This window comes from Anolis carolinensis, chromosome 5 (assembly GCF_035594765.1).
Source record: "Anolis carolinensis isolate JA03-04 chromosome 5, rAnoCar3.1.pri, whole genome shotgun sequence".
Lineage (NCBI taxonomy): Eukaryota > Metazoa > Chordata > Lepidosauria > Squamata > Dactyloidae > Anolis > Anolis carolinensis.
The window spans coordinates 95,805,055-95,819,431 of record NC_085845.1 but is presented as its reverse complement, the minus strand read 5'-3'; the positions used below and the strand labels follow the sequence as shown (position 1 = coordinate 95,819,431).

The following is a 14,377-nucleotide window of genomic DNA, read 5'->3' as shown; positions in this document are numbered from 1 at the left end:
CAGATTTTCTGAATAATAATTGAAATACCCCTGAAATACTTTTAAAAGCAAGTGCTTTATGTTGGGGGGAAATTCAGAGAGAGACTGTAATCTAGTGGGAAGGAGAAAGGCATCTTGAAAGCATCTAGATAAGAATCAAGGGAACCGGGACTCAAAAAGATCTCATTGTGTGTGTCTACTACAGACCGCCGTGGCAGGGTGAAGAACTCGATGAAGCCTTCGGTCAGCAGTTGACCAAACACGCACAAAGAAGGGATATAGTAGTCATGGGCGATTTCAGCTATCCTGATAACAGCTGGAAAACAAACTCGGCCAAAAGTAGGAAGCCCAACAAATTCCTTGCTTGCCTTGCAGACAGTTTTATGGTCCAGAAGGTAGAAGAGGCAACAAGGGGATCGGCTACTCTCGATCTCATCCTAACAAACGCGGAGGACATGATCAGTGTAGTCGAAGTGGTTGGATCTTTAGGGGCAAGCAACCATGTGCTCCTGCAGTGTGCAATACATAGGAAGATCAAAACTAAGACAAGTCAAACCCGCATTTTGGACTTTAGGGGAGCTGACTTCCAAAAAATGAAGGAAATACTGAGCGGCGTTCCATGCATGCCAATAATAAAGACAAGGGAGTTAAGGATGGATGTGAGTATTCCAAAAGTGAAATACTCAAGGTGCAAATGCAAGCAGTACCAACAAAGAAAAAAATAAGACAAGTGCAAAGAAGCCAGAATGGATGTCCAAAGAACTTTTAACTGGGCTAAGACTCAAAAGAGACAAGCACAAGAAGGGGGAAAATCACCAAAGAATTCAAACAAATAGCCAACTCCTGTAGGGAGAAGGTTCGTAAGTTTAAAGCGCAAAACGAGCTCAGATTGCCAGAGACATTAAAAATAATAAAAAGGGCTTCTTTGCTTACATCAGTAGAAAAAGGAAGAAAAAGGAGGCGATAGGGCCTCTGCGAGAAGATGGAGTAATGCTGACAGGGAATAGGGAGAAGGAAGAACTACTTAATGCCTTCTTTGCCTCAGTCTTCTCACAAAAAGAAAGCCAGCCTCAACCTTAGCAATATGGAGTGGGTGAAGGATTAGGAGAAATCCAACCCCAAATAGGGAAACAAGTCATCTAGGAACACCTGGCCGCTCTAAACGATTTCAAGTTCCCAGGGCCGGATAAACTACATGCAAGAGTATTGAAGGAAGTAGCGGAAGTTATTTCAAAGTCACTGGCAACCATATTTGAGAGTTCTCAGAGAACGGAAGAAGTCCCAGCAGATTGGAGGAAAGCAAATGTGGTCCCTATCTTCAAGAAGGGAAAAAAGAACGACCCAAACAATTACCTTCCAGTCAGCCTCATGTCGATACCAGACAAGATTCTGGAAAATATTGTTAAGGAAATGGTCTGCAAACACTTAGAAACGAATGCAGTCATCGCTGATAGTCAACACGGATTTATTAAAAACAAATCATTCCAGACTAATCTGATCTCTTTTTTCGATAGAGTTACGAACTGGGTAGATGTGGGGAATGCCGTGGATGTAGCGTATCTGGATTTCAGTAAGGCCTTCGACAAAGTCCGCCATGACCTTCTGGCAAACAAGCTAGTCAAATGTGGGCTAGGCAAAACTACAGTTAGGTGGATCTGTAATTGGCTAAGTGAACAAACCCAAAGGGTGCTCACCAAGGCATCTTCTTCATCCTGGAAAGAAGTGACAAGTGGAGTATCGCAGATTTCCATCCTGGGCCCAGTTCTGTTTAACATCTTTATTAATGACTTAGATGAAGGGCTAGAAGGCATGATCATCAAGTTTGCAGACACCAAACTGGGAGGGATAGCTAATACTCCAGAAGACAGAGCAGAATCCAAAACAATCTTAACAGATTAGAGAGATGGGCTGAAACTAACAAAATGAAGTTCACTAGGGAGTAATGCAAGGTACTCCACTTAGGCAGAAAAAAATGAAATGCAAAGATACAGAATGGGGGATGCTTGGTTCGACAGCAGTATGTGTGAAAAAGATCTTTGAGTCCTCGTGGACAACAAGTTAAACATGAGCCTACAATGATGCGGTGGCAAAAAAAGCCAATGGGATTTTGGTCTGCATAAATAGGAGTATAGTGTCTAGATCCAGGTAATTTATGCTACCCCTCTATTCTGCCTTGGTCAGACCACACCTGGAATACTGTGTCCAATTCTGGGCACCGCAATTGAAGGGAGATGTTGACAAGCTGGAAAGTGTCAAGAGGAGGGCAACTAGAATTATCATGAGTCTGGAGAACAAGCTCTATGAGGAGCGGCTTAAAGAGCTGGGCATGTTTAGCCTGCAGAAGAGAAGGCTGAGCGGGGACATGATAGCCATGTATAAATATGTGAGGGGAAGTCATAGGGAGGAGGGAGCAAGCTTATTTCTGCTGCCCTGGAGACTAGGACGCGGAACAATGGCTTCAAACTGCAGGAAAGGAGATTCCACCTGAACATCAGGAAGAACTTCCTAACTGTGAGAGCTGTTCAGCACTGGAACTCTCTTCACCGAGGTGTGGTTGAGGCTCCTTCTTTGGAGGATTTTAAGCAGTGGCTGGATGGTCATGTCAGGGGTGCTTTGAATATCATTTTCCTGTTTCTTGGCAGGGAGTTGGACTGGATGCCCCATGAGATTTCTCCCAATTCTATGATTCTAGGCACTGTGGTTCAATCATTCTGTAATCTTTTTTGCCATATTTATTGTGATATTCTGACCTTGGATCCTTCTGAAATTACTTACCCTTCATGGTATTAACTTTCAGCCATATTCCAGATTGATTTACCAAAAAAAGGGAAAAGAAATAAAGTAAATATAAAGAAAACACATATTACAATAGTGGAAATACACAATTTGATAACAGTGAAAAAGGTCACCAGGATTAAAATTATTTCCAAAAAGCTTAGCCAAATAAAAATGGTTTTATCTTTTGCTGAAATAACATTAAAACTGGCACCAGGCAACCTCTCTGAGGGAAGCATCTTTTTCGTAGCCCCTCCCTCTACCCTCTGAAAGAGGCACCCACAGTAAGTGCCTTGTTGAATACCTCATTGTATGATTAGGCCTACAGAGACATGGATCTTTAAATGTTCGGAATATGAATCAGCCAGGGCTTTGAAGCCCGAAATCAACTTTAAACTAGGTGTGGAAATGAAAGTGGAACCATAGTATGATATTTCTGATGAAAGACTAAAACACCAAACACGATATATGACAGTGTTCTTCTCATATATAGACAGCAGAGGACAAGGTCTCAGTGTGGTACATAATGGATGAATTTGGATCCCGGATTCAACATTCAGATGAGCCAACTTTTGCAACTGCACCACTGTTTTACATGCCACAGCAAATTGCTTATACTGTTCTTTGGCCCTTAAGAGACCTTGAAAATGGCGGTAAGTTTATCTGTACAACAGGTATGTTCTTGAAAAATAGAAGGTTATGTCTCTCTTTGTCAAGCCAGGATGCTGAGCTGACATAACAAGCGAGCAAAAAACATATGCATGCATGGGTATTCTAAATCTCATTGGACAGTTAGTGATTAGAATTTACAAAATCAAGGTGAGTTGATGGCAAGTGTTCAGAAATTCCTACAAAAGGTCTTTTTTCTTGCAGAGGAAGTTACCCGTGACTTTGCCTATGGGGAAACCGATCGTTTACTCAGGAGGTGTCGGCTGTTGCCATGGCTATCCAGTGACACTCTAGATATCAACTGTTTCCCCACAGAGCCATCAGATGACCACTACAAGGTACAGTTCTTTCCTTTTACCTAAAGTACTTTGTTGGAGTTTTGTCATTGTCTTCATGTGAAGAGCAATAAATGATTATGGTGTAGGAGCACTTCCTTGACACATGGATGCTTTCCTTACTGTCAGGAACCAAATAACTAAATAAAAATCATAGTACCCAATGCAGAGCATCCATATGTGGGGGAAGCATCCTTTTCGCACTTATTAGTCTCCACAAGTGGAATAGTGAGAGCTTTGTGATGTGCTAGTCTACTCCCATTTTGTGTGTTCAGTGAACAGGTAGATAATGACTGCAAAGCACTTCTAATGACCTCCAAGTTGTGGTTAAGATGCCTTACTGTGGGTCCTATAGAGCTTGCTTTTCACCCTTTTTGGCTAGTAAAGGTCCTGAAACAACTCCAGTTATTCCTGGATGATTATCTAGACATGTTTCAATCTCATTTTGGTACTGAGTGACATGATAAATGAGCTTGGTCACAAACAATAAATGGTAGAGGGAAATGGGAATATGAGCATCTCTTTGAGATTAGAGGCATATATATCTGTGGGAACAGTTCCAGAATGCAGTGTTGGTAGTGTGCTTTTTGTCTGACTTTCACTTAGGCTGTAATTTTTGACCCCTGTACTATTTAAATACCTTCATGGTGCCATGAGGACATTTGAAGCAAATTGTCACTAGTGTGTTGTTGATGCATAGTTCTGTTTCTCTGTGATATGGAGAGGAAAATTGTGGTCCAAGTGCTGCCTATGTCCTGCAATCCCATTTTAGGCCCCAGGGCACCTGCTCCAAGAGCCAATATTTTAATTTTTGGTTGATAGTATTGGCACAACTGTGTTTGATATTGGGCTTTTCATTTTTTGGATTATACGATTTTGTTTGTCTGTTTCTTTATAAATTGGAGTGGAAAATACAGTGGTATGGAATAGCATTCACATGAGGTGTATCAAGTAACAAGGCTTCTAATATGATTTCTTTGGCAAGTTGAGTATTTTAATCTTAAATTCAGTTCTGGCTTTTCTTTACTCCTGAGACTGAACCTTCTTCTAATTAGGAAAAAATTGCAAACAGCTTGTGTCCATTTCTTGGTTTGTTCATCTTTTTTGCCAATGGGTTTTCCATCAAATAAAAATGGCTGAGTCATCCTCAAAGCTCTAAAATAATTTGAAGTAACAAAATGAAGAAAGAGCCATACTAACTTCTCCCTAGAAGTCATAATAATGTATGGAAAGAAATGAAAAAAAAAGTTTTGAGAAAAAATTGAAAGCTTTACGTAATCTCAGGTAAAATAAACTTGTCAGTGGTCTTCATATGAGCAAAATTGATCTGGAATCTTGAGACAGTGCAGAAATATTTGAATAAGGAGAAACCAAAGTGTTTTATCAAAATAGATACTTCAATAGCACAAATTTGTACCCATTTCTATTATTTGTTTGGAACCTTAATGTCAGAGATTGCTGGGGTACTCCCTATTGAACCCAGTTGGAATATGAACACACATCAGATCAGCCTGCAGTAATGCTCTTATGATCTGATACAATGTTTGATTATTTTGGACAAAGGAGGTGGGGACATAAAGAGGATGCTCAGGTAAGTAGCTTGATCTTCAGAAGGGATAGGACTGAATCAGTAGTAGAGGAAGTATAGGATTAGTAGATCATCTCAGTGGCTGCAGGTCATTTCCCTCTGGTTCTGTGCTTTGAACTATATATATAAATGTGCAAACCTTCATAACATTGGTGGGGATATGTGATTCCTTTTTAAAGGCAATCTTCAGTGAAAACAAGGAGAAACTACCTGTCCCAATAAAGCCTCCTGTTTATGGCAAGGATAAAATCTTCAAGTAAGTATTTCCACAGTGGCTTGTTTTGTAATATTACTTCTGTGCCTCTTTCCCAACATCTATAGGTCCAGCCTGGGAGCCCCGGTGGCGAAGTGTGTTAAAGCACTGAGCTGCTGAACTTGGAGACCGAAAGGTCCCAGGTTCAAACCCCAGGAGCGGCTGCTGTTAGCTCCAGCTTCTGCCAACCTAGCAGTTCGAAAACATGCCAATGTTAGTAGATCAATAGGTACCGCTCCGGCGGGAAGGTAAGGGCTCTCCATGCAGTCATGCCGGCCACATGACCTTGGAGGTGTCTACGGACAACGCCGGCTCTTCGGCTCAGAAATGGAGATGAGTACTAACCCCCAGAGTCAGACATGACTGGACTTAATGTCAGGGGAAACCTTTACCTTTTATAGGTCCAGCCACTCAGAGAAAAATGTGATTCATTATTGGGTGATTTGATATGCAGTCTTGGTTCCAACTATTTCTCTCAGTTATGTAATGAATAGTACAGCATGATGTTCTTAAAATATTGTAGTAAGGTAACATTTTAAAAAACTTAGCACTCAGAAACAACCAGTAGATAGTGCAACTTGAGAAGGTAACAGAAGGATATTAGGTTTTTCTTTTTTAATCTAAATTGGCCCTTTTTAAAAAGGCTCCCTGCAGAATTTTCTCCATCCATTATCTTCAGAGGCCCTTGTAAGATAAAATGAGGTGGGTGGGCACAAGGCCTTTTCATTGGTGGCACCCCGATTGTGATAATCTCTCCAAAGAGACTCCTGTGATACGTACTTTGTAGTGTAAGCATGTTTTTATGCTTTTTAGACCTTTAGCATGAGTGTTGCTAACTTGCAGTTTGAGACTATTTAAACTTGTTTTCAATTATCGGGGCTGGTGTATTCTTGAAGTTTAATTGTTTTAAATGTTTTTCTACTCTACTCCAAGAACATACTGTTAACTGGTGTTATAAAATGCGGTAAAAATCAATTGGAAGCATTAGCCGAACTGTTATAGGCCATGAAGTCAATATGTTTATAGAAAATGAGGGTAGAGGTGAGTCATTTCAAAGCAGGGAAAACACATTGTAAACCCTGCAAAGTTTGGTCCTAGATATTCCTACCGAGAACATTTTAAAGAAATGTTTGGATATTGAACCCCACTAAAGTCAAGCCTGCAAATGTATAAGACCAACTTTCTTATTAGAGCCCCAAATCTAGGAACAGGTAGAATATCTAAATAGGTGGCCTTTAGATTTGAGAAGTAAGCATCCACTTTTAGATTAGAGTTGTGGAACTTTGCTTTTCTCATACTATCATTCAGGTATTTCTAACATGTATTTCATCCTAAAATATGGTGGCAGTTTAAATTTTAAAAAAATCTGAGTAAATCTATTTGTACTGTTGGAATCTTGGTACACCTATCCTCCTTTCATTATCTTTTTCTCACTCACTCCCCTTTTGCCAGGGTTTACACAGATCTCCAACAGGTCCTTCAGAATCTGAATCACCCACACTTTGAATTTACGGAGTCTGAGCAAGAAGCAGATATTCTCTACAACTTCTCCCACTTCAAAGATTACAGGTTACACAGCTATTTCCCTGCAAGTAATGATTTTTCTTACCTGTCATATCTGCATATATTTGGCCACGGGGCTTTCTTTTTTAATTGTCTTCTTTCTGTTGTAGGAAACTTAGTGAAGAAAGACCTCATGTTATGCTGAATCAGTTTCCATGTGAGAATCTTTTGACTGTTAAGGATTGTCTGGCATCTATCTCCAGACGGGTTGGAGGCAGTGAAGGGCCAAAATGGCTGCCTCGAACCTTTAATCTTCATACAGAATTGCCACAGTTTATCAGTTTCTTTCAGCAGTGTGAGAGGAGGTAAGTTTTGCATATAAAAATAATTATTCACATGCTATTACCTCTAATATTAATTTTCAGTTTCACGTACCAAACGTCTGACCAGCTTATTGTATATAAAACCATCTATTACCTTTTAGATTGAACAAATATGAGTTGATGTCTTTCAGTGTTGTGGACGTTTTCCTATGACTTCAACATGGTTGAAACAGTTCTGACATTTTATTTATTTACTTTATTTATATCCCACCTTTCTCCCTATGGGGATTCAAGGTGGCTAAGAACCACAAAATATTGTCACATTGAACTGCATGAACTGCCAGTAAAAATAGATGGAAAGTAGTATATAATATGGAATTTATTGTAAAATCAGTATATAATACAGAAATTTTATATACTCCAATATTCATGCATGTCTTCAATGCTACCATTATTGAATTAAGAACACTGAAGTTACATAGAATAAGAACTTCAGATTCCAGTTTTCCGGAATTGCTTCTTGTTACTGCCATCTTGGGCACACAGGTTGCAAATAACATTATTGTAAGCAATTGTTTGTGATTTTTATTAAAGTATGTATTTTATTTTACTACATGCTTATTCTATTTCAATCTGTCTGGGCAGGGAGCTGCTAAATGATATATGTGGGGAAATGTGTCCCTGTCCATTCTGCTAGACCTCTCAGCAGCCTTCAGTACCGTCATCCATAGTATCCTTCTGAGCTGCCTCTCTGAGATGGGACTTGGAGATCCACTTTTATGGTGATCTGAGTCCTTCATGATTCCTGTTTGATCTCCTCTCCATTGACTTTTGGCTGTGCAGCATAGTTTAGAATAGGATTAGGGAGCTAAGAAGCTGGAGGCCACGTTACACATTCCCTGAAACCTTGGAGGGCCTTACCTCCCTGAAGATTTTTTTTACCCACAAATGCCTAGTAGCACATGTAGCAGCCTTCTTTGCCATGTTTTTGGGCCTGTGTGGGTTTTTTTGTCCGGAAGAGGGTGTTTTTTTGTTTTTTGTTTTTTTTTTTACAGGAAATCAATTACATGTCCTTGTTTCTCTTGTTTTTTTTTAAAGGCCTCTGCTGTGACTGAAATGGTTCAGGAAACTTTAAAATGTGGCTAAATGCCCCCCAACTACCACTGGAAGGTTTTGGGAGGGGAAATGATACCCCTAAAAATCATGAATATAGTCTGGTAGCCAGTTGTAATCCATGGGCAACTCTTAGCTGCTCTTCATCTATATATATAAAAGGATAAAAAAAATTCGGCCTAGGACAAAACAACAAAACTACACATCCCAGAAACACTAAACTTGGCAGGACAATCCCTCATCCATGCCTCTACGTTCATACAACAAAAAGAAAAGAAAAATTAAGTCCTAATTAGAGGGAGGGGAATAATTGTTTTTATTCCATTACTGCCAGTTAGAAGGCTAAGCTCCGCCCACTTGGTCTCCTAGCAACCCACTCAGCCCAGGGGACAGGCAGAGTTAGGCCTCATTTAGGCCTCTTCCACACTGTCTATAAAATACAGATTATCCAATTTGAACTGGGTTATATAGAATAATAGAATCATAGAATAGTAGAGTTGGAAGAGACCACATGGACCATCCAGTCCAACCCCCTGCTAAGAAGCAGGAATTCGCATTCAAAGCACCCCCGACAGATGGCCATCCAGCCTCTGCTTAAAAGCCTCCAAGGAAGGAGCCTCCACCACGGCCCCGGGGAGAGAGTTCCACTGTCGAACAGCTCTCACAGTGAGGAAGTTCTTCCTGATGTTCAGGTGGAATCTCCTTTCCTGTAGTTTGAAGCCATTTTTCCGTGTCCTAGTCTGCAGGGCAGCAGAAAACAAGCTTGCTCCCTCCTCCCTATGACTTCCCTTCACGTATTTGTACATGGCTATCATGTCTCCTCTCAGCCTTCTCTTCTGCAGGCTAAACATGCCCAGCTGATTTTAACTGGATTACATGGCAGTGTAGACTCAAGGCCCTTCCACACAGCTATATAATGGACTTAATGTCAGGGGAAAACCTTTACCCTTTACCTTAACTACTACTTTATCGGGCCAGGCCCCATGTAAGCCGCCCCGAGTCCCTTCGGGGAGATGGGGTGGGGTATAAAAATAAAGTTGTTGTTATTATTATTATTATTATTATTATTATTATTATTATTATTATTACCAATTCCTCAGTACTTTATTTCCCATACCACCATACTTCACCACAGCAATGCGCGGCCAGGCACAGCTAGTGCTTTATAAACTTAAACAAATGAAACTTTTTTGGTTTTTTACACCAAAAAGTTTGCAATCTAAATTCTTATATAAGTATTTATAACTTAAATTTTGAGAGTGGTAGAGTACCAGGAAAGGATAGGTCTTGGGTTTTGGAGGCTAGAAACACTGGTTGTTGCCTGATGCAATGAGATGTTGAGGTGTTAAATGTGGGAACTCAGATTTTCTTCTTGAAGTAAGCAAATTGAAAGGTTATATAGAGTTTAAGGTGAACTAATCTTTACTTAGAGAAAGTGCTTTTCATCTGCAAAGATCTCCTAGGCATGCAAACTTAAACTACACACTTTTTACCTGCATGTCATACATTTAGAAGCCTTGTTTTCTGTAGCCACTCCCAAGTAGTATCAGAGAGCTTGTTTAAGTTCCATTGCTTCAACAGGTCTGCTCTGTTGAGACCTGCAATTGAATTTAGCTCTAGGTCATCATTTAGTTGTTTAAAGCAAATTCATGTTCAATTGATGAGAATAATACTTGGAGGTGTATCCCATTTCTTTTAAGATGATTCCCCTGTTTGTATTCTATATCTTCTTTTATTGAAAGGTGCCCCATTTACTTCTAACAGTTTTTGTTTGGTTTTCGTGTATGAACATTTCTTCATTGTCTCAGAAGAGCACCCTGAGGCAGCATGTAGATGCGTCAAAATTCAGCCAAGGCAAAAAGATGTGTCTAGTTGACTTAGCTGGTTGATGACCTTGAAAATGCTGGATTTTAGAGCAGGCCTTCATAATTTGAAACCCACCAGCCATGTTGCTAGACCTATTATAGAGATCAACAGATGTCCTCTTTTTAAATCCCAGATATTTATTTATTTACTTTATTTTTATGTTCTTTCTACCAATACAGGGACTCAAACAGCTTACAATGAATCTAAAACACTTCTAATGAAAACAATGTGAATACATTAAAATATAAACCATAAAAATAATTGAACTACATATGCCAGTAAAGCCATTAAACATTTAAACTTTAAAATGCATTACAACTCTACACTCACCATAAAATCCCAATCATACTGTAATGATATGTACTGCAAGACACAAAATAGCTAAAACCTGGAAAAGGATAGATAGCTTGTTAGTAAAGAATTACTTAAACAGGATATGGGCAATAGCTCTGTCAGAAAAGATAACTTATAAATTTAGATTAGCAAAAGGGAGAAATCAAAAAAGATCTATTTGATAACACGTGGAAGCCATTTATTAGCTTCATGTGGAAAAGCAATGGTGAATTCAAACCACCTAACATTCAAGAAAAAGTGTGAATGAATAGTTAGAAAACATGACAATAACTATATGTAAAGGATGAAAATAGAGTAGAAATAATAGAATTGACATATATATTTTTATAGTGCTATGTGAGTGGGGCATATAAAATATGACATAGATGGCGTGACAAGACAATTGTGTAACGTTTTCAGTGTTTTGATTATAAATCAATTCAACTATAAAATATTAAACTGCATCAAAAACTCTAGACCCACCCTACAATCCCAATCATAACTATTCTCAGAAGCCCACCCTCATCAATGTATAAATACTTGAAGGCAGAAGAATGTTTTCATCTGGCTGCAAAATGCAAGCAGGGACAGGGCCATCCTGGTCTCTATTGGGAATGATTCCAGAGTCTAGGAGCAGCCAATTGTTCCCACCAGATGTGCTTCAGAGCATGGTGGGATGGAGAGAAGGCCCTCCTCATATGATCTTAGTGTTTTAACAGGCTCATGAAGAGAGATATGGTCCTTCGGCTAATCTGGTCCCAAGCCGTAAAGGACTTTATAGGTCAAAACCAGCACTTTGAATTGAAACGGGTTAGCAGCCAGTGGAGCTGTTGCAACAGGGTGTTTTGAGCACCCTGTAGCCAGCCCCATGTAATAACCTGGCTGCTGCTCTTTGGATCAACCAATGTTTTTGAGCAATGTTCAAAGGCAGCTGGAAATAGATCACATTACATTAATCCAAACGGAACATAACAAAGGCGTGTACCACCATAGCCAGATCTGACTTAACTTGGTGCATTACAATGACTCTCCATTGTCTGGCTTTGATCATGTATGTGTTACTCCTTGTGTTGGGCACCATGCTTTTCCTGATAAAATGGAGAATAAAATACAACAGCTGTTTTGCTTGGTGTGGCATAAATTGCATAACCTAACAGAAGATATCGTTAACTAGCGGGAAATGTTTGGGTGCAGACATCAAATGAATATAAATCTGTCTGCCTTCCCTCCCATTTATTGCAGGGGTGAAGACAACCATTGGATATGCAAACCCTGGAACCTGGCTAGAAGCTTAGATACACACATCACCAAGAGCCTTAACAACATCATCCGCCAGAGGGAGAGTATCCCTAAGGTCAGAACAAAGCAAGTCTTGTAGGTGTGGACTTTGACTTTCTGGAAGAGACTGAAGTAGCTCCAGATTGCTTTCTCCCTTATTAAATGGTCTCTATAATGTTATTGCTGTTGCATGAGCTTAATATGCTGAGCTTGGATTGAAATTTGACTGTAAAGTGTTTTTCCAGGAGCTCCTTGCAAAGCCAGTTTTCTGTGCTTTTATGGAGCAGTAAAACTTAGGTATGGCTGTTTTTGGCTCTCTCAACCACTCATTTGCTGTGAAGCAGCACATCTTTCAGGAAGAGGTTATTGCTCTTGTGCTCTGGTAATGAACTTTTCAGCATGTTTTTAGTTCACATTTTATCCAAGTAATGCAATAACAGTTTTTGATAGAGAAGGCCTAGTTCTTCAGAGTCATAAACCAAGCTCCAAAACCTACTGTGAGACGCAAGTACTTGGAGTTGCAATATATAGCTATATATTGATAAAATCTCCACGCAGTTTGATAAATCTTCACTATGTTCATGGTCCACAAGTAAGAGTGGATTGCTTTATATCTGGAGTCCTTCTGTATCGGGTGAGGAGTGGAATGATGAAAAAATTCTGATGATTTTCCAAGATCGTTCATATACTTTCCATGGTAATGTCCCTTTAGTCTTATTGGCATAGGGCAGGGAGAGCTATCCTCACATTTAACTAGTAGCCATCAAGGAAAGGACCCTCTTAGTAGTGGTCTCCGTTACAGAATTCTTTGCCTGAAGAAGTCTAATCACCACCCCCACCTCCCATGTTTAGGTGGACATAATAGCTATTTCAATTCTTTTGCAATCTAAATCTATTGCTGAAGAATCCCTGGTAACATTTGAAAGGATATTATTGCAGCCCTATTTTGGGGCAAAGAGGGTTGACCCCCTCAATTTTGTTAGTGATGTTTACATAGTTGTGAATTGTAAGTAGCTTTGGTGGCCAAAATTGTTCCAAAGATTGGGATGCAATATAAAACTTGGTTCATTGCTGTCCTGCACAATTCTTTTTCCCCCTCCCATTTCAGGTGGTGTCTAAGTATATTGAGAATCCAGTATTGTTTCACCTTGAAGATGTGGGACTGGTTAAATTTGACATCCGTTACGTTGTGCTGTTGAGATCAGTTAAACCCCTAAAGCTATATGCCTATGATGTGTTTTGGCTGCGGTTCTCGAATCGGTAATGTCCGCTTTCTTACCACTTTGAGAATATTCAAACTTCCTGGACTTCTGGATTTTCTGGAAAATTAATGCACTTTCCCTGTCTTTTTTAAGGTCCTTTTCTCTTGATGATTTAGATGATTATGAAAAGCATTTCACTGTTATGAATTATGATCCCGCTGTATCTTTAAAACAGGTAAGTAAATACCATAATTCACTACATAATAGCTGCTACTGCATAATCGTTGTATCTCTTTTTTTGGTTCCAACATTTGCCTTCCTGCATTTCTTTACATAATAGACGTAGAACTATTTAGGGTTAATTTCTCCTTCTTTCCTTCCTTCCTTCTCTGAAGAAGACAAGGCGGTTTAAAAAACCAGAAATGGAGGTCCCTGGAACTCAGATCTTCCCTCCTTTCTCCAAAGAGCTCCATTTCAGATTTTGTAAACTGTCTTGCCTTCAGAGAAAGAAGGAAAGGAGGGTGAATCTTCCCTCTTTCTTTCTCCAAGGCAAGTCGGATTTAAAAAAACAAAACAAACAAAAATGGAGCTGTTTGTTTGAGGCGGGACCATTCCTCCTCCTCCTGTCTCAGAAGTAAGACAGTTTATTTTTTTAACAAAAATGGATGAATCATAGGCATTTTTTTATCTAGTAATAGTCACACACTCCTTTTTTTAGTTAAAAAAGGGATAAAAAGTGAATATTATGCAATGAAATGTAGTAATGCATCAAAACAAGATCTTGCCCTTCACTGTGATTGAGAGGGTGACATAACGGAATATACTTTATGTTAGACACTGTCTTTTAAGTTCTTAGACCACAGCTTTCAAAACATTTTGTGTTGGTGACACACTTCTTAGACATGCATCATTTCACAGCACAGTAATTTAATTTTAGTATCAAGACGGAGATTAAACCAACCCCCCCATAAGAAAGATGGATCCATACATAAATTGTAATAATTAAATCTATGGGGACACAACATACCTCATGAAAATCTTTCACTCATACGTTTTAAAATATATATATATGATTTGTAAGATAATAACATACATTTCTAAGAATGTTGTCATTTTCTGTGTGCAACACACCTGCATACGGCAGCAGACGCACTAACATG

At 39.4% G+C, this 14,377-nt stretch overlaps 1 protein-coding gene across 1 annotated transcript in view; it reads left to right on the top strand.

Annotated features, from left to right (window-relative positions):
• ttll12 (tubulin tyrosine ligase like 12) overlaps positions 1-14,377 on the top strand; it is a 32,977-nt gene that overhangs the window by 10,964 nt on the left and 7,636 nt on the right. Inside the window, exons 4-11 of the mRNA XM_003221438.4 lie at positions 3,248-3,407; positions 3,628-3,761; positions 5,526-5,602; positions 7,052-7,168; positions 7,273-7,467; positions 11,980-12,091; positions 13,124-13,275; positions 13,371-13,452. Coding sequence (XP_003221486.1) covers positions 3,248-3,407; positions 3,628-3,761; positions 5,526-5,602; positions 7,052-7,168; positions 7,273-7,467; positions 11,980-12,091; positions 13,124-13,275; positions 13,371-13,452 — 1,029 coding nt within the window. The remainder of the gene's footprint in view (positions 1-3,247; positions 3,408-3,627; positions 3,762-5,525; positions 5,603-7,051; positions 7,169-7,272; positions 7,468-11,979; positions 12,092-13,123; positions 13,276-13,370; positions 13,453-14,377) is intronic.